Below are 20,820 nucleotides of genomic sequence, written 5' to 3'. Positions count from 1 at the left end.
CGCCGAGCTCCCTGAAGTTAAGAGGAACCGGGACATCGATGGGGTGAGCCACCACCACAGTGAGGCTCCTACCTGCCAAGACAGCCGGCTGCCTGACTCAGCACAGCAGACGCGGCTGAGACGGGCCGGCCGGGTCCAGTGGTCAGGACGACACACGGGCTTTAAAGAACTAACTGCCAGAGCAAGCGGGGCTCCTCTGGACGTTCGTCGTCTTCCTCGGACACACACCACACTCTCCAAGCTCCGATTTATGAGGTGGAAGCAGCTCTGAAAACTACACATCACGGGGCGAGCGGGGAGGAACGCACCACGGCTGTGCTTCCGGAAAGGCTCTGAGAGGCTGGGGCCAGGCGGTTACCGCTGCGGGCAGTTCAGACAGACTCCTCCCGCTCACAGACCCAAGGCAAAGAGACACAGGCCACGCGCTGGGCTGCCGATTTTAGTTTAATTTATTTCTTTTAGGACCACCTCCTTGCAATTTCCAGAGAGAAAATACAAAACAAGAAACAGACTTGGTTTCAAAGACGTACACAGTGTGCTGAGCTGAAAGCATTCCTGGTGACGGCTTACGGAGAGTGCCGCTCACTCCGGGGCACTTCAGTATTCCTGAGGGATGAACGTGGTTTCTCCTGCCCTCCCACGGGGTGCTCTCAGGCGTAAGTCACTGCTCCTGCTCCTGGAAAGGAAGGGCACGCCGTTAGAGGTGCGCACGGCCTTCTGACGGGCCTCTCTAACCCGCCGCTGCGGGGCAGACGCAGAGGGCCCTACCAACGTTTGCTTGAAACCTGTCTCACTCACAAGAGGACCGTCTGCATCCCACCAGCTTCTTCAGAGTGAGTGGCTCCTCAGTCTCTGAAGGCGGAACAGGAAAGGAACACGAGAGGACTGACAGGCGGTCCCTGGATAACTCAACTCCTAAAACCCATCAAAGGGACGGGTCCCAGGTGGGTGGAGAGAGCACGGCCCTGCAATCAAACAGCCTACTAGTGCTTGGAGCTTTGGCAAGTTCCTAACCTCGGTAAAGTTCAGTTTTCTCATCTGCTGAACGAGGGTCATAAAACCTCTGTCGCAGATCTCCTGGGAGAGAGGTCTAGAGAAGAACACAAAGATAAAGCGCCCAGGGGCCCACAGGGCGTGGCAGGCGCTCAGCAGTCGTCCCCCGTGTTGTGACCACGCTGAAGAAGCCCCAGCCGGGGTTCCGCTCCTCTCCAGACTAGAGGGTGACAGCATCGGGGCACAGACTCCAGTCCAGATGGAGTTACAAGGCCGTGCTGGAGCAGCACGCACCAGGAGGCTGGGCAATCTCTAACGGCATTTTCCACAGTAACTCCCAGCCATTAAACATATTCACATGTAATCACCCCTGAGCCATTTATCCACGACAACTCAGTTGGAACAATGAAAACATTTCACACAATTAAAAGACCCAAAGCTCCCCTCCCTGTTCCTTTCTGTTCTCCTCCAGACTCAGCTGCGGGGCGAGACGGGAGAAGCCGGGAGCAGGGAAACTGCCCGCCATCAGCGCTGGTGCCACGCAACTGCCCTCCGCACGCGGGCCCCTGGGCACCCCCCCTGGCCTTGGCGCGGGGGCGGGTCATGACGACCGAGGGCGGGCCTGCTCGAGGCTCCCCCACCTCCCCTGCTCCCAGTCCTCTCCCCAGGCCCGCAGGCTGGCCAGGGGGCAGCCAGCAGTCTAAGCACCTTCTCAGATAGGGGCTACTGAGCTGGGACATTCATTTGTACCCCATTCTCTGCCCTGCTTGTTATTATGGTGGAACAATGGATGAGTCAGTCACCCTTTCTTGGCTGGCCTCCACTGTAATAACCAATATTTCTGTTTATATAGCACCTCAGAGCTTGAAGATATTTTCACATTTAATCTGTACAGCAATCCCGTAGGCAGAAATTACCACCCTCATAAGTGAGAAAAGAAGGGAAGAACTCCGAGCACCCAGAAAGCACACACGGGGGGTGTCCTGGCTTCTGGGCTCTCTCCCCTGGTCCCCGCTGCGGCCCAGACCAGTGATTCTAGCTCGAGGTTAACCAAGAAGGCAGATGACTCTGCACACCCTGAGAACGAGTTCTTCATGAAGGTGGTGTTGTGTAACGGTGATGCCTTAGTAAGCCTGAGGCCCCGAGGCCATGAGCACATCTAGTAAGATATACAACTTACTTCATTCATTTATTTTACATTTATTTGAGCACCTACTTTGTTCTAAGCCCCGAGGATACAAAAATAAACAGCATCTCCGTCCGGAGGCTGCTATGCACAGAAACTTTTAGGAAACATGATACGTCCCTTCACTTGCAGCATGCGTTAAACTTTTGCATCTTGTTTGCATCCTTAGAAACTCATCTGTAGACAAGCCTGCAGCAGAATCAGGCAGGACTCACAGTCAAGAACGTGCCCTCTTCAGCAGAAAGCAGAAGCATGACTGAGTTCAGATGTCTTAGGTTTAGCCTGAACGTGTGTGAGATGTTTACTGGGCACTCTGAGATCCTGAACAAAAGTGCTGCCTACAGAAAGGAGATATTTGATATGAATCTGCTTTACTGTGATGATTCAAGTTGAGGCAGGCTCCTGAGCACTTAGGAGCTCAGAGGTGCCACAAAGACCTAAGTTTATCTATCAGTTATCTGTGCTCTAAAGAATTCTTTGGGGAGTCAGGAGGAAGAAAGAGAAGTATCAATTCTGTACATACTTTGACATATTTTCCATGTAGAAGGTACGGAGCCTGGAAATCATGCTGACAATTGGAGTAGGCCATTCCCAATCCCATTCCAGAGCCAAAGGCTAATGGCCACATTCTTCCTGGTGAGCAGAAAAGGAAAACCCCAAGAGAGAACCGTGAAGAGAAAATAAAGCTTTCCTCTGGCTTCAGTACATTTGTTTAGGGTTCAGTAAACATTCAACATGCATCCCGCTGATGACTGTTATATGCCAAACATTTCTGTCAAATGTCTCATCACCAGTCCAAAAAAGGGAGAGGGGGATGAACTAAGTACCCATGCTACGAGACTTGAAGTCTTAATAAGTGGTACAACATGAAAACAGCAGACATAGGTGAACCTTTTAACTTTTCTATGCCAGTTCTAATCATCTGCTCATTTTAACTAATTCTTAAAACTTACCATAAATAATACCAGTAAGGTCTTTGAATTTTAAGGTATGTAAGAACTTCACCAGTATTTACATATTTTGATTCTACTAAGTCATGAGGTTTATTTAAGCTGATGCCACAGATGATTACTTCACATGAGCACCAGGTTCACTGGGATTCTCCGGTTGTGTATTCTCCACCAGTTCCTCATGGAAAGAGGTCAAAGTGACCCCTATGGCTTCTATTCAACAGCCAAACTTCAGAAGTTCTCCCACTGAACGAAACGGACACTGCCTGCCCTTTGCTCAGGAGAATTTCTGGCCAAAAAGTATACTTATTTCTGGTCCACTTCTTTTTATTACCAGCAGGACTTTTGTTTTCAGGCTGCTTTAGAAAAAATTGTAACTAATTAGAATTATTTGACAGTGTAGATTTGGCCAAACGAACGACTCACTGGCATAAAGTACAGATTTTTTTTAAATGACATCATATTTAAGATATCAGGCTCCCCGACTTAGTGGCCAGGGGAACTCTGGAGATGCCCACCCCGTTCTGACCTTTTTTGAGCCCACTGTATTCATCTAGCTCATTTCACAGTGGCCTACCTAACCGCATACACGGATGGACTGGCAGCCAGTACGTATACACTAGGACGATATGCGCACAGGTAGTAAGGCACACTTACTTTTAAATAGGGTAAGTGAGAAAACAAGTCCTAATCCAAAGCCAGTACCTACAAAAGAGGGAGGAAAAACATGTTAAACACCTTCATAGTAACTTGACAAAAATAAAATGAACATTTCATAAATGTGAACATCTACAAGACAGATTTTTTAACTTGGCAAAGAGAAGAGTTTCTCATTTCTAACTTTCCTTCTTGTCGTCAGAGGCTCTGCCTATGCCTGTGGTGCCCTTTGCCTCACCAGGGGATAAGAACTTTCTCCCCGTTCTGTCTAGACGAGTCTCAGGGGTGAGCGAACAAGCCAGGAGACAGTTCTGAAAAGATTGTCTTTGCACGGCTTGCAGACAGCCTCCAGCACCTCAGGCTCCTGCTCCACCTTCCCCGGGCACTCCATGGCCTACACATCAGGTAAACAGCCTCAGCGGGAAGCTCCCCTGGCTGTTTCAGTGTTTTGAGGAAGATGGAAAGGAGCGATCCAGAAGAGCTGCCAAAGGCTGTCACAAGTCAGAGTGTCCAGACAGGGGGAAAGCATGTCTTCAAACATGGACATCAATCCCCTCTCCTCGCTGACTCACAAGGCACTCTTAACCACCATCTTTCAAGATGAAAAAACAAGTGCAACCCTGTTTTAATGATCTGGTAGGAAAAAAAAACTTTAAATACCTAATTTTAAATCAAACTTCACAGGAACCTTAAGCTTGGGGCCAAAAAAAAAAAAAGCTAAATCTTCATTTTGACCAATCTTTCTCAACCTTAGTCATTCTATTGCTTTGGTCATAATTTATTTTCTTTAAAAAAGAAAAAAACCGGGACGCCCCTGGTGGTCCAGTGGCTAAGACTCTTTGCTTCTAATGCAGGGGGCCCAGGTTCGTTTCCTGGTCAGGGGACTGGACCCACATGCAGAAACCAAGATCCCACATGCTGCAACTAAGACCCAGCTCAGCTAAATAAATATTTAAAAAAAAAAAAAAAAAAGAAAAAAACCATTAATGAGTATTTAATTATATAAATTCAACTTCAACTTAAATAGCATCTATAATCACAGATTTGAGTGCTAGCTATACTTTTTCAATAAGGCACGTTTTAAACAAATGCAGAACGATTAAAGTAAAAACATTTACCTGTGGTACCACTGTAAAAATCATCTCACATACTGTAGACACACATGTCCCAAACTTTGAGATAAACTTATTTTTCCATTATCAAAAAAGTAAAGTTATACATGCCAAGAAAGAGAGCCAAGACCTGTTTATTCCTCAGACTTGACAGATAATTGTTTTCGGACTTTTCAGAGTATCCTGATGTTCTTTACTAAGTGTCTGCCCTGTGACCCAACAGAGCCCTGACCGACTTCTCCACGAAGAAGCGCCACACAGAGGCCCCAGCTCTCACTGGCCTTGATGGCTCTCCAACGTGTGCTGCTGAAACCCCGTCTAACCACGAATGGAGGCTGGGCAGAGTGAGCACTCAAAGCGCTCCTCAGATGGCAAACCTGACCTTTCTGCCCCAAACGCAGAGAGCTTCATCTTAAGCAAGTAAGCTAACCCGCACCTTTTGTGCTTCAGCTGTGCAACAATCTAGTTGATGCTGGCCTGATGAAAGTGTTTATGCTATTACCCAGAATTGAGTTCTGATCATTCTCTCTTACCCTCTACATGTGGCCATGATGTGTTTCCTTCCTATGACTGTATCCTATAAAAATATGAATTTTAGTAAAAAATCATTACTTTGTACTGTCTGACAGGCCCTGCACTAGGTACTGTTGCCCAGCTTTAAAATGCAACATCGAAGATCTCTCATGTCATCCCAATTTCCATGCAATTTAATGAAGTGATGGAAAACCAGTCAGTTTACAGACCACAATGGTTAACCTCTTTCAGGCTGACATACGGAGAAGGAAAAGGAACAAACATCAGTCTCTCCCATGGGTACCCAACATTCCCTCCCTACTCCACCAAAAATTATCTTTTAAACCAAACAACACCCTGACATGGTATTATCCCCCAGTTTCCAGATGCAGAAAATAACTTGCTCAAGGACATGTTTAGTTGGTGGAAGAGCAGTGAACGGGGCCCACGTCTGCCAGACTCCGAAGCCACTAGATCCCCCTACAGCCTCAACCCCTGAACAACTGATACCTCCCAAGGGAAACTGGAGTATCGAGATTCCTAATGCCAGCGAAGCAGGATTCAGCCAAAACCAAAGCGTGCCTCCCATGTGACGGCCCAGGCCGCGAGGCAGCCATGGCTGCAGCAAGCCCACACAAGGCCGGCCGGGCCTGCTCAGACGCGTCCCCGGGCTGCGCCTGCAGCACACGCACAGATGCAGGTCTGCCGGGAAGGGGTGCCGCCAGACTGCAGAGACGCAGCCATCGCCACGGACACTCCCCAGCAGGAGTCTGCTGTTGCCTGGTTTTCTAAAATGGCATGGGCTTCCATTTCAAAGTAACTCGCCTCACCCCCTTGCAGCTGGGAGATGAGTAAGACAGTAAATTGGTCCTAGAAAATGAGGTAAAGAATTTGGACTGGCCCACAGATTTCAAACCAGGCAGTGGGATGGGGAGGGAGGCCAGCACAAACACAATGGCTCACAATCAGAGCGCTCGGGCTTCTCCGTCTGGAAGGCAATTTCTTGGCAAACAAATCAAAGGCCCAAAAGGAAAATACTTCAGCACTTTCCTTGTCCCTCTGATTCCAGGCCTGCCTCTGTTTTCCCCCAAGGAAAGAAAGCTCTCTGATGCTCAGCTTTTCCTAACAGGAGATCAAGAGCGATGCTAAAGCCACTGCTACCAGCTATCACAAAGAGGAGAAAGGCTTCAACATCAACCAGGACAAAGCAGAAAATCTTTCCTCTCTAGACTTCATTTAAGTTCAGGTATATGCCCGACCACTTCAACTTTGCTACTATTAAAGGCGTGTGCATGTGTGCATGTGTGTGTGTGTGTGTGTGAATGAGAGTCACTCAGTCGTGTCCGACTCTTTGCGACCCCAAGCTCCTCTGCCATGGAATTATCCAGGCAAGAGTACTGGGGTGGGTGGCCATGCCTTTCTCCAGGGGATCTTCCCAACCCAGGGACTGAACACAGGTCTCCCGCATTTCCAGCAGATTCTTTACTATCTGAGCCACCAGGGAAGCCCTATTAAAGGCACTTACCTGCAGGTATAAACTGGGATCAAAATCACAGTTCAGACTAGCCTGAAGCAGAAGTATACTCTATGCTCTTAAGTTGAGCTGCTACATCTTTAATTCTTATGAGTGATTTTTTTTCCCCTCCATTTCTATATTTTTAAGACACAAAATACCAAGTCTGCTCCCTTCAGAAAAAAAAACACAGATGATGTTTAAATGCCAACGTTTTAAGTTAGCTATCTCAGTTATTTAAGAGATAAATAATGGTGGAACTGCTGATGAGTTTCACAGGTTCAAGTTCTCACATGCTCAATTTTCTTTTAAAAGGCAACATGTTGCTTCAAAGAAAGTCCCACCTGATCAGGGGACACCAACTGCGCAGCTGTTTCCACTAAAGACTGGCACCTCTAGGCCAGGTTTAAACTTCGTAACAATAAAACATGAAAGGTCTGTCTTACAATAAAAACAAACCAACATGGAAAAAGAGAAGAGTTCTCTCAGCCTTTGGCCACTTCTTTTTTGTTGTTGCATTTCAAGTTCTCTTAGAAGAAAAAAGCCAAAGGAAAAAGTACAAAGCATTTTTCACCTTCCCTGGAAGCAAATATTTAACTATGAATAAAATTTATATAACTCTGCCTCCCCTTTTAAGACTGTTCTTTTGGCCCATGCTGTCTGGAATGACAAATAACTCTAAAGTAAAGAAATGCCTGATTGTAGGTACACATCTTTCTAAGGGCAAAGTCCACCAAGGGGAAGGTGGGGAACAAGGCAAAAAAAAAAAAAAAAAAAAACCCCACCCCACAACAGAGAAGCCTTATGGAATTGACATTAGGCAAGAAGCCCATGCTCTGAAACCATTTCTTTTGGAAAGGAAAAAGAATTGGCACAAATTCTTTCAAAAAGAAATTATTCTGAATCAATCTAACCCAGCACTTTAATGCATGCTTAATGCCCAGAAGGACATCATAAAACGGGCCAGTAGATAAACACATTTTTAGAAAGAAGCAATTCCTTAACAGTTCATCTGATACTATCTTAGTAACAAACAACAGAGAACTCACCCCACTAACCACATAAAAACACTGCCTCATCCTGTGCCCAAGTGGACTTTATAACAAATTTAAAAGAATAACAACTAACAGCAGCATACCAGGGTACACCCCGAGCACATCTGTGTGCGTGTGGGGTGGGGGAATCCATGCTGACGGCCATTACTGTGACATACGGACAATTTCTAGTCAGTCAATGCAACTTTTTAAGAAAAATCTTTGCTCTTACCATGCCACATATCATGAAGCTTGACTTTACTGAAATATTGAGAAAGCAAACATAACCAGCAAGAATGAAGCAGCAGGCCACATAATCTGACCGCAGTCCTGAGGTACAAATGTTTTGGTTTTTTTTTGGGCTATCCTACAAGGCATGCGGGACCTTAATTTCCTGACCAGGGACTGAACCGGGGCTCCCTGCAGGGGAAGCAAGGAATCTAAACCACTGGACCACCGGAAGTCCCAGAAATGTACTTTGGATGTTAGTCCCTAAGCAGAACAAGTTGGACAAACAAAGGTTCCTATGGAATCAACTTTGTAGAAGTCGTAATTGTCAACAAACATTCAATTGAGGAATAACTCGTTGGGGGAAGCATTAAAAAAAAATCCTCAGAAAGTCACTTAAAAAACATGTCCATGAAAAACTGATCATAGGGGAAAGACGACCACAGACCTTTTATTTATCAATAATTGATTATATAACTAAGATCTCACTCCAGCTTACTAACATTTTAACAAAGCTCCTAAATTCCTAAGTCCAAAGTGTAGTTATCAATGCTAAATTTTTGATCTACATCTAAAAATTAAAACTGCAAAGCAAAACTCCATTTTACTTTGTATGGTAACATATCAAGATGTAACAGCAAACACTTAAGAACCACATTCAACTGGCAGTTTACAAATATGAGAAACTACAGCAATTATAAGCAAGTTTTTAAGGGTGTAGGAGCCATATGCCAAACAACTTTATTCTTAAATGACAGAAGAAAAAGATACAGCTTCCAAAGTAGGAGAGATTTACTTTCCCACTGCGCGTGATGGCAAGAGCACTGATGCGGCTGGGAGGCTGGCCCCGTTCAGAGCCCCGGGCCGTCCTCAGCAGCCAGCCCTCTGAGCTCCGGTTCCGGCTTTAGCTTCCCCTCCCTCAGCGTGCTTGTCCACAAGCACCGCTGCGCTAGGAGAACGTAAGGTGTCTGCAGTCTGACACGGACTTCAATAAACGGTCATAAGGTCTGCCACCTCTCTAAAAACACACTCAAAGGACGTCAAAAGTGTAACGTAAGAGTTAATCCTCTATTAAAACACAACTCCGCAGGAGGATCGCACTTTGGGCGAACCACAGCTGAAAACTGGAATCCTTTTTACCCACTCTTTGCATAGCTGACTTTTTTTCACAGGCATTAGCAACTGTTTACAGAAATACATTTTTTTTCTTAAAACAGGGGATTCCTTCAGACTCATTGCTGAACTAGAACATGTTGCTTTAAAATACAACATTTTCCTAGAGCTGTCTTGTGTTTAATAAAGCTATATTTATGCTTTGCACATGGATTAATATCAAACTGACCTATTTATAATGGGTGTTCTTTCCTGTTCAATCATGTTTCTATCAACACTATTACAATCAGCAAATGCATTTGTTATGACAGAACAAACAAGAATGTGCTTTTATAGAAAAGTACCCTTGGGACTAAGTTTAGTGAGAATTACATTTCCAAGAAACATTCCTGATTTATGAAAGATGCTCAGGGCCCAATTTATGAGAGGAAAAAAAATAGTTTTAAGTCAACTCCAAACTGTGTTACTTAATCCTTTGAGGCAAAGACAGATTGTCCCAGGTGTCCATGTGTAAATGCCAAGTCATGTGAATTAACCCAGAAAGTGTGCCAGACTCACGGCCCAGAGACGGTAAATGTGGTGTGTGTTAATCAGCTTCTCACAGGTCAACACTGCCGCAGGGTGTGCAGGAAACAGGCTAAGAAGGTGGCTATTTCACAAGACCTTAACCTCCCTGTGCCTCTCAGACTATACAGAGGCCGAGACATCTGCAGGAATCTCCAGGGTGTACATCAATTACCAGGATTCTGATCAGAACAAGTAAAGCAGTCGGTCAAAAGGAGTAGACAGGGAAGGTAAATGTGGAAGCCATTACCGTACTGGTGTGCTGCTTCCAGAAAAATCAACTCGCGACAAGGGTCCTTTAAAATGAGAGCATAGAGCACACGATCCGGCTTTCAGAATTCCGACAGCTGTGTGGCTTTTCAAGAACGCACAAAAGAAACACGGCTGTACATGTTTTACTGAAATATAGTTTATTCACATGTGGGCAGGGGATGCCGGAAAATAAGCAGCTCTGATGACTAATTATTAAAGGGACATTGAAGAAAATGCAGAATTACCAAGTTTCAAAAAACACAATCAAAGATGCCACTGCTGCTGTTTAGTCACCAAGTCGTGTCTGACTCTTTTGTGACCCCATGGACTGTAGATGCCATGTATTGGGGGGAAGGGGTGCTTTGGGGTTCCCTGGTGGCTCAGATGGTAAAGAACCTGCCTGCAATGCAGGAGACCCAAGTTCAATCCCTGGGCTGGGAAGTTCCCCTGGAGAAGGGCATGGCAACTCACTCCAGCATTCCTGCCTGGAGAACTGCATGGACAGAGGAGCCTGGGGGGCTCCAGTCCACGGGGTTGCAGAGAGTGGGACACAACTGAGCGACAAACACTTCTGAGGTACTGACATTTACAGAGTGGCAGGCACTGGCGTTGGAGAAGGAAATGGCACCCCACTCCAGTACTCGTGCCTAGAGAATCCTGTGGACGGGGGAGCCTGGTGGGCTGCTGTCCATAGGGTCGCACAGAGTCGGACACGACTGAAGCGACTTATCACGCATGCATGCACTGGAGAAGGAAATGGCAACCCTCTCCAGTGTTCTTGCCTGGAGAATCCCAGGGACGGGGGAGCCTGGTGGGCTGCCGTCTATGGGGTCGCACAGAGTCGGACACGACTGAAGCGACTTAGCAGCAGCAGCAGCGGGCACCGACGTACCAGCGTTCCCATGTATTATTTCATCTGACCCACAGAGCCACCTATGAGGTGCATCACGATCCTGACTTACAGAAGGGAAACATGTACAGAAGGGGGTGAAGTGAGCTGCCCGAGAAAACACAACTGAGACAGAGAACAAACCAGGCTGCTGGACCCCAGGGCCACGGCACTTTTCTACCCGCGGAAAAAACCTCAGGGAGAGGTCGGTCAGAAGGGCCGCAGGGACACTCGTCTGTTGTTACATAGGACGACAAAGGGTTTTTCGGGACTGTAGCGCTTTGCATGGGTAATTTATGACTTTGTGAGTCTTCAATCCCTCAAGAAAACAACAGAAACCGCAGATGTCTGATTTATCAAGAGTGATAACAACCCCCCCAAATTACTCAGAATCAAGGAGAAACAGGCCACAAGTCAAGCTGAGAAGGGCTTCCTTCTGGGCACTGGCTGGAGAGGAAAGTGCCTTCCCTCCCTACACCCCCAGCAACTCCTCCTCAACCTCAGTAACTGGCGTCTCATCCTTGAGAAAGTAAATAGAAAAACAAGGCTTCATCACACCCTGTGTATACATCACCATAGCTGTTCTGTGGTTTCCTTCTTGACTCAAATGAAAAATCAACAGAGAAACAAGAACCAATAGTTTCTTTTCCTTATACATTTACTTAACCTATATTTATTAGCATTTTTTTTTAGTTTTTTAAATTAATTTATTTTTTTATTGAAGGATAATTGCTTTACAGAATTTTGTTGTTTTCTGTCAAACCTCAACAGGAATCAGCCATACGAACACATACATCCCCTCCCTTCTGAACCTCTCTCCCGTCTCCCTCCCCATCCCACCCCTCTAGGTTCTTTCCTTGTGTTTAGTCTTTGTTAGTTTGATGAGTATGTATCTTGGCTTGTTTCTCCTTGGTTTTATCCTGTATGGGACTCTTTGCACCTCTTGGACTTGATCAACTGTTTCCTTTTCCACATTGGGGAAATTTTCAAATATAATCTCTTCAAAAATTTTCTCATACCCTTTCTTTTTCTCTTCTTCTTCTGGGACCCCTACAATTCACATATGGTGCATTTGATATTGTCCCAAAGGCCTCTGAGACTATCCTCAGTTCTAGGGATAAATTTCTTTTTTCTTGGAGTATGTAGTGCTTATTTTTCAAAAAGTGGGAAGTGGATACACAGTGGTTACATTTTAGCTATAGTGTTATGTAGATTTGGGGGTAAGACAGGTTAAACAGGATTGAGAATACTGGTTAGTGGTGTCTCCGTTCCTTGGACAAATTAAATACCCTCTCTCTAGGCAACAGCTTCTTTGTACTGAAAATAGAAATACTACCAGTGCCTATCTCTAACTGGGGAAGAAAGAACAAGGATGAAACAACATAAAATGTGTAAAAAGCTTGGAAGAACAGTGCATTGCACACAGTAATTATAAATGTGTTCTTCTCCCACAAAAAGCATTTCAAGAACAAATACTTACTGAGCACTGAAGGGCAAGAACCCTGGGTTCTCAATCAAAAAATGGGCCAAAGAACTAAACAGACATTTCTCCAAAGAAGACATACAGACGGCTAACAAACACATGAAAAGACGCTCAACATCACTCATTATCAGAGAAATGCAAATCAAAACCACAATGAGGTACCATCTCACACCGGTCAGAATGGCTGCTATCCAAAAGTCTACAAACAATAAATGCTGGAGAGGGCGCAGAGAAAAAGGAACCCTCTTACACTGTTGGTGGGAATGTAAACTAGTACAGCCACTATGGAAAACAGTGTGGAGATTCCTTAAAGAAACTGGAAACAGAACTGCCATATGACCCAGCAATACCACTGCTGGGCATACACACTGAGGAAACCAGAACTGAAAAAGACACATGTACCCCAATGTTCATCGCAGCACTGTTTACAATAGCCAGGACATGGAAGCAACCTAGATGTCCTTTGGCAGACGAATGGATAAGAAAGCTGTGGTACATATACACCATGGAATATTACTCAGCTATTAAAAATAATGCATTTGAGTCAGTTCTAACAAGGTGGATGAAACTGGAGTCTATTACACAGCGCGAAGGAAGTCAGAAAGAAAAACACCAATACAGTATACTAACACATATATATGGAATTTAGAAAGATGGTAACGATAACCCTATATGTGAGACAGCAAAAGAGACACAGATATAAAGAACAGACTTTTGGACTTTGTGGGAGAAGGCGAGGGAGGGATGATTTGAGAGAATAGCATTGAAACATGTATATTACCATATGTGAAACAGATCGCCAGTCCAGGTTCAATGCATGAGACAGGGTGCTCAGGGCTGGTGCACTGGGATGACCCCGAGGGATGGGATGGGGAGGGAGGTTCAGGATGGGGAACACGTGTATACCCGTGGCGGATACATGTCAATGTATGGCAAAACCACTATAATACTGTAAAGTAATTAGCCTCCAATTAAAATAAATAAATAAAAGAATACTGGGTTCAACAAGAGTAAGAAATAAGACAGTCTCTTCCCTGGCGAGCCTGGGCTCAGGAACGAGTAACAAGTGAGGTGTCCAGAAAACTGAACAAAAGCGAATCTTGTCTTTCAGAAAGGGACGGTGCCACCAGTGGACAGGAAGGTGGGAACATGTGTAGCTGAGAAGTTGTTGTTTTTACTCTTCAAGAAAGAGGTGGCATGTCAGTTGCCTTAAATGGTAGACTTTCAACAGCCAGAGCTGAGGCGGGGGGACACCCCCGATCCAGTGGCTGCAGAAAAGCAGGGCTCTAGGGAGGGAAATGGGGGTGGGGCCGTCACTCCGAAGCACAAGGCGCGTCCCTGGGAGCAGGAGATAAGGCTGGAGACGAACGGAGCCTCTGAAGCACCAGGAGGTGGGCCAAGGAGTCTGCACAGCACTTAATTCAACAGGCTGGGGGCTTCCCTGAAGAGTTTTTAAAAAGGCAAAACATGACTGACTCTATGCTTTAGGAAGAGTCATCCGACTAAGGTGTGCAGGATTACTTGGAAAGGAAGAGACATTTTGTTGGCAAAATCTACATGATTTAACAACTGATTAAGTGTGTGTATGCGCATCTGTGGTTTTGGGGGCTGCAGTGGGGAAGGCTGTCAAAGAAAATGCAGAGAACTTCTACCTGGATAATTATAAAAACACTGGTGCTATTTAAAAGTCATCAAATAACCTTTTAATACAAAATTCCCTTAATAAAGCTAGAATATAACTTGATTTATACAAATGCAACAATAAAGTGAAGAGTATTTGCTAAGCACTTAGACTTCAGGATTCAATCATCGCATTTAACCTTCACATTTAATAAGCTTCTCTTATTAGCCCCATTTTACAGACTGGGAAACTGAGACACAGAAAGGTGAAGTAATGTCTCGGGTCACATGTCTGGGATTGGAACCCAGGCCATTTGACTCCAGAGACCTGGTCTTCAGTTGCCACATTCCTCTGCCACCAGTGTGGCCTCCTCAGAGACATGAAAACCATTATAATCATCCTGACTTACCAAAGGAAATGAAACAACTTTCCAAAATTCATCCGAGCCAACATTCCGTGTGGGCTTGTCTTTCATTACACAAACTGAGCACCCACCGTGTGCCAGGCACTACGCGAGGCCCCAGGAAACAGGCTTTCACACTAAGTTCACAGTCTAGTGTCGGAATCAACTGACAATTAGAAACTCAAAGTACAAGGTACAATAAGGAAACAGCAGGTGCTGTTTCTGCTCAGTGTGGAATACACAAAGGGGAGCCGGGTGCTGAGGAGAGACCGAAGTACGCAGGGTCATATTTTCCATGCAGATGGCAGAGAAGAGAGGATCTGAGGTCTGGACCCAGCCAGAGGCACTGAGAAGGGTACCCAACCACCCGGAGGGTTAGAGAAGGGAGTGGGAGAGGTGACAAAAGAAGAAGACTTGGAGGAGCTCCTGACTGCCAAATTACCACATGTGAGGCAGGAGATACAAAGACAGTCTTTGATGGGAAACTAAGGATCTTGACTATAAAGAAAGCTGAGCGCCGAAGAATTGATGCTTTTGAACTGTGGTGTTGGAGAAGACTCTTGAGAGTCCCTTGGACTGCAAGGAGATCCAACCAGTCCATCCTAAAGGAAATCAGCCCTGAATATTCAAAGGAAGGACTCATGCTGAAACTCCAATACTTTGGCCACCTGATGTGAAGAACTGACTCACTGGAAAAGACCCTGATGCTGGGCAAGACTGAAGGCAGGAGGAGAAGGGGACGACAGAGGATGAGATGGTTGAATGCCATCACCAACTCCATAGACATGAGTTTGGGTAAACTCGGGGAGTTGGTGATGGACAGGGAGGCCTGGTGTGCTGCAGTCCATGGGGTCGCAAAGAGTTGGACAAGACTGAGTGACTGAACTGAACTGAAGGATCTTAGTCTCTATTACAAGCCACAGAGAAGCAATGACAGAAACTGAGGAGGGAAACAACACATCAGATGTGTACTTTACAACAGACCACACACAGCAATGAGGACAGGTTTGAAGAAAGCCCCATCAAAGACAGAGAAACAGTTAGGAGAAAGCCACTGCAATAACCCAGGTGGGAGCTAGGTCCAGACTTCAGATTCTCTCTTCTCTGCCTGAAAAATATGATCTTGCACACCCTGGTCTCTCCTCATCACCCCTCTCTCCTTTGTGTATTCCAGGCTGAGCAGAAATGAGAGAGACGGTACCAAGGGTAAGCAGGACAGGTTAAAGCAGGACTCTGACCCGGGCTTAGGAGTTTCTGAGAAGTGGGAGTGACCACACTTAATGATGATTCTTAGCTAAGGAATCCTTAGGTAAAGACACAGTCATGCACAGAGGTACACAGAGATGGAAATGGGGGTCAAATATTTTTTAAACAAACCAATGGTTTTGCATTTAACATATTGTTGGTGCCAATGGTGACTACTATCCCAGATTAACACTCACAAGAGTGCCTGAATTCCGGGGCCTTCCATGAGCAAACCACTTTTTCTTAGCTGTTCAATTTGGTTCTCACAGGGTGCCCAAGACTATGAGGCTTAGGAAACAGCACCCAGCTGACTTTCTATTACAGTAGTATTCTACACCTGATGCGACTCATTGGAAAAGACCTTGATGCTGGCAAAGACTAACAGGAGGAGAAGCGGACGACAGAGGACGAGATGGTTGGATGGCATCACTGACTCGATGGACATGAGTTTGTGCAAACTCCAGGAAATAGTGAAGGACAGGGAAGGCTGGCGTGCTACACTCCATGGGGTCGCAGAGTCAGACGTGACTCAGTGACTGAACACCACCACCCATCTGTCTTAAAGACATCAGTGTTCTACAAAGCTCCATAAATAAACCTCTCCAAATCACTGGACTTGCATACATTAAGAAATGAAAATTTTAGCTTTCATATACTGAGTGAAGGAAAAAAAGTCTTCCAAAAGATATGAGCTGAAATAAAATGAATTTCAAGCTGCAGCTGGAACAAGGGGAAAAACGCTGGGGTTTTTTTCAATGGCCGGAGCCAATCTCCTCTGGGAAAGCATATGATTAGTAGCATTTATTCTAATGTCAGGACAACATAAGAGTGGAGCGGTAACGTCCTGTGTTTTTACTTCTAATTAGAGGGATACTGTGAGCTCACACACAGGCTTAGGCTGAAATGGTTAAAACAAAAATTCCTACAACTCGTTAACTTCAATTTAGTCACCTGAAATGATGCCAAGAAACTAGCAGCTTTCTTAGGACTATCTTCCTAGTAAAAAGTGAATTATGCTGCTCAAATCATTTGCTTCAGTTAATCATTTAAAATCTATCTATCAAACAGGAATTTCGAGTACTTTATATGTGCAGGTTCTGACAAACAATCAGAAACATTTGTTGTGTAACTCATAAACATTTGCCAAAGTAAAGTAGATGTACAAATCCATCAACAATCATGTCAGTGTTACAATAATTACAAATTATCCAAAGCAATCTAATACAGCTTTAGGTTGGATAAAGAAAACTGAAGTAAAAAGTGATGAGATGCATTTCAATTCCTCCCATATACACTGCTATTAAGCAGAGAGCTTTAAAATCCTACCTGAAGATACACAGTTGCAGGAACTCGGTGGTGGGCTCTCACTTTAAATAGGCGCCTGGGCCACACTGGGACCCCCGCCCCTGCCCTCGCTCCCGACACACCTCGCTCCCCGTCATCCGTTCAGACTGACCATATTCTCATATCCCATCTTCTTCTCCTTTTTTCCCCCTAATTTGTACCTCCCCCTCTTTTAAAACATGGAACGCGTCATGAATCTGTGTGCCATCCTCACTCAGGGGTCATGCTAATCTCTTCATCATTAGTGCATGCGCTGCCAAAACGAGCACACTCTTTCTTTATCCTGTGTTTCTCTATTTATCCTTTATTTCTTGTCTCTATCACGCTATCTAAAAAGCACTTCACTTTCTCAGGACCTCCCCGGTGGCCTAGAGGTTAAGAGTCCGCCTCGCAATGCAGGGGGTGCGCGTTCACTTGACGGTCGGGGGAACTGAGGTCCCACACGGCGCGGACGTGCACGACGAAGCCCGTGCGCCACCGCTGCCGAGCACGTGCCCTGGAGCCCGGGAACCGCAACTGCGGAAGCCCTGGCGCCCAGGACCCCTGCTCCACAGCAAGAGCAGCCCCCGCGATGAGAAGCCCGGGCGCCACCACTAGGGAAAAAGCCCTCACAGCAACAAAGGTCCAGCACAGTCAAAAATAAATAAAAATTAAAAACAAAACAAAACACTAGACCAAAGGAACTCCTAAAGTTCCTACCGGCTCTAATAATCGATGGTTCTAGAAGTCTATGGATTTACGAAGGTTATTCAAGTGGGGCCAACCAAGGAAAGCAACAATGGGATATCACATCCACCAAGAGCAAAGCCCATTAACCTGTCAATCAAAGAGAAACGTCATTGATAGGCATGGTTGAAGGGCATCACCGAGGGGATGGACGTGAGTCTGAGTAGGCTCTGGGAGTTGGTGATGGACAGGAAAGCCTGGCGTGCTGCAGTTCATGGGGTCACAAAGAGTCGGATACGACTGAGTGACTGGACTGGACTGAACTGAACTGAATGTAATTTCAAAGTTAGTGAGAAGCTTAGAGAGATTTTCACTTTAAACTACTCTATTAAATACAAAACTAGACTTAACATATTTATTTAAAGATTACTGAATATTCATTGGACAGACTGATGCTGAAGCTGAAACTCCAATACTCTGGGCACCTGATGTGAAGAGCTGACTCATTTGAAAAGACCCTGATGCTGGGAAAGACTGAAAGTGGGAGAAGAGGAAAACAGATAATGAGATAGTTAGATGGCATCACCGACTCAACGGACATGAGTTTGTGCAAACTCTGGGAGACAGTAAAAGACTGGGAAGCCTGGCATGCTGTGGTTCATGGGGTCTCAAAGAGTCAGAGACATGATTGAGCAACTGAACAACAAATTCATAATCCTCAACTACAGGAACCAACTCAGCTAAATAAATAATTTTTTGAACAGAAACTGTTCTCATTGTTTATTTGCTTACATTATGATCCCCTGGAGGAGGGGATGGCAAGCCACTCCAGTATTCTTGCCTGCAGAATCCCAAGCACAGAAGCCTGGCAGGTTATGGTCCATAGGGTCACAGAGAGAGACAACTGAAGCGACTTAGCGTAAGTACAGCCAAGTTAACGCTCCTCCCCACCAAGCATCACCATTATCCGCAAGAGGTGATCTGGGTTAAGTTTACTGTTTATCATTCCATTTATATAAGTGGGATCATTTCTCACACAAGATGTGCTAAAATTTACATCTCTCACTTTATGATTATCAGGACACCTTTCTGTGACAGTACATGTCTGTTTAAAACTTTTCATGAACTATATAACATATATATACAAAAAGCTGTACAATGAAGTGTACCACTCAATGAATTTTCATAGACTCAACACACCCATGTTACCAGCAACCAGAGCAAGAAACAAAAGATAACCAACACCCCCAGAAGTCTGCCTTGGGTTCTCCTAGTCAAAACTTTCCATCTGAGGATAACCAGATTCTGACTTCTCAAAGCACACTGTAGTTTTGCCTGGTTATAAGCAGAGTCTGAGAGCATGTACTTTGGCCCACCACTAGTTGTGAATAGCTACAGTTTGTTCATCATCACTGCGGTGTCACAGTTTACTAACCCATTCTGTGGATGGGCACTGGATAGTCTCCAGAGGGTGCTATTATGAACAGTTACGCTCTATGAACGTTCTGGTGTAACTTACTTGGTGAGCACATGTACGCATGTCTGCTGGGCACACACCCAGGCCTGGAGCCGCTCTGTCCTAAGATGCACACAGTCAGCATCAGGAGATACTGCCAGTTTCCCAGTGTTCACACCGATTCACACTCCCACAAGCTGAGTCGGAAGGTTCTGGTTGCTTATATCTGCACAAACACTGAGTACATTTCATCTTTTTGCTTTCATTTCACTTTTCTTTTCTTTTTTGGTTTTAAATAACTTTTTGGTGTATAATTTATGTAGAATAAACTGCACCCTTTTAAAGTGTAAAACTCAATGAGTTTGGAAGATGTATACACACACACACGAGGAGCTACCACCATAATCAAGAAGCAGAGTGCTGTTATCACCCCGGCTTCCTCGTGACCCTCTGCAGTCCATCCTTCTCTCTACCCTTCTCCACTTACCTACTCTGTCATTGCAGACTGCTTTGTATCTAGAATTTTATATAGAGATGGAGTCATGCAATACCTACTCTTTTGTGTCTAGGTAATTTCACTCAACATAAAGATTTTGAAATGTATATATGTTGTTGTATACATGGTTTTGTATGCACGTTCCTTTTTATTAGTGACTAATCCATTCCATGGATGGTTCACGTTTGCTAATCCATTCACCTGTTGATGGACATCTGGGTTCTTTCCACTTGTGGGTTTGATGAATAAAGCTGCTATGAACATCCATATACAAGACTTTTTGTGAACATGTTTTCATTTCTCCTGAGTAAATAAATACCCAGGAGTAGAATGAGTGGATGGTATGTTTAACTTTATGAGAAACTCCCAGTTTTACAAAATGACTTTGCCATTACACCTTCCCATCAACAGTACACTAGAATTCCAGCTGCTCCATATCTTAGTCAACCCTTAATGTTATCAGTCTTCTAAACTATTTTAATCAGTGTATAGTGGTATCTCACTATGATTTTAATTTGCACATCCCATACCATTGATGTTAACATCTTTTTTTTTTTTTTTTTTGCCATTAGTATAACTACTTTTGTGAAGAATCTTTTCAAATATTTTACCAATTTTCTTAAATGAACTGTCTTCTTACTGCTATGATGAAATTTAAGAATTCTTTATTTATTCTGGAAACAAGCAACTTCTTTATTCTCTTAATGGTGTCTTTCAAAGAACAAGTTTAAAATTTTGATCAGTCAGCATATAATTTTTTTCTTTGTGATTTTGCTTTCTGTGACCTAAGAAAAGTTTTTTAAAGAAAATTTTTTGAGTTCAAGGTCACAAAGATTTTTCTCCTATGCTTTCTTTTAGAATTATCTAGTTTTAGCTTTGTGATCTTTGAGTTAATTTTTATGTATGATAATGAGGTACATTTTTTCCCTGTATATGGATGCACAGTTACTCCAGCACAATCTGTTGAAAAGATTTTACTTTTCCCATTAAACTGCCTTGGCATCTTTGTCAAGAATGAATTGACCAGGCTTCCCTGGTGGCTCAGGGGTGAAGAATCCGCCAGTCCAGGAAGATTCCACGAGCCTTGGAGCAACTAAGCCCG

The 20,820-nt window shown here is 44.7% G+C and overlaps 1 protein-coding gene, 1 long non-coding RNA gene and 1 pseudogene across 2 annotated transcripts in view; 1 reads left to right on the top strand and 2 right to left on the bottom strand.

Annotated features, from left to right (window-relative positions):
* Positions 1-431: 431 nt before the first annotated feature.
* The window catches only part of MICOS10 (mitochondrial contact site and cristae organizing system subunit 10), a 34,979-nt gene continuing 14,590 nt past the window's right edge, over positions 432-20,820 (bottom strand). The window contains exons 2-4 of the mRNA XM_043909011.1: positions 3,787-3,834; positions 2,703-2,812; positions 432-676 (exon numbers count right to left, since the gene is read on the bottom strand). Of these exons, the coding sequence (XP_043764946.1) occupies positions 662-676; positions 2,703-2,812; positions 3,787-3,834 (173 nt within the window). The 3' untranslated portion in view covers positions 432-661. The remainder of the gene's footprint in view (positions 677-2,702; positions 2,813-3,786; positions 3,835-20,820) is intronic.
* LOC122698267 lies at positions 6,190-7,363 on the top strand. The gene is made up of 3 exons (XR_006342302.1): positions 6,190-6,293; positions 6,541-6,657; positions 7,240-7,363. It is a non-coding gene; the product is annotated as an uncharacterized LOC122698267 (long non-coding RNA).
* Positions 17,274-17,369, bottom strand: LOC122698980 (annotated as a pseudogene).

The sequence above is a fragment of the Cervus elaphus genome, chromosome 8, assembly GCF_910594005.1.
Source record: "Cervus elaphus chromosome 8, mCerEla1.1, whole genome shotgun sequence".
Taxonomy (NCBI): Eukaryota; Metazoa; Chordata; class Mammalia; order Artiodactyla; family Cervidae; genus Cervus; species Cervus elaphus.
Note: the sequence above shows the minus strand (reverse complement) of the source record. Positions and strands in the feature narration are given on the sequence as shown.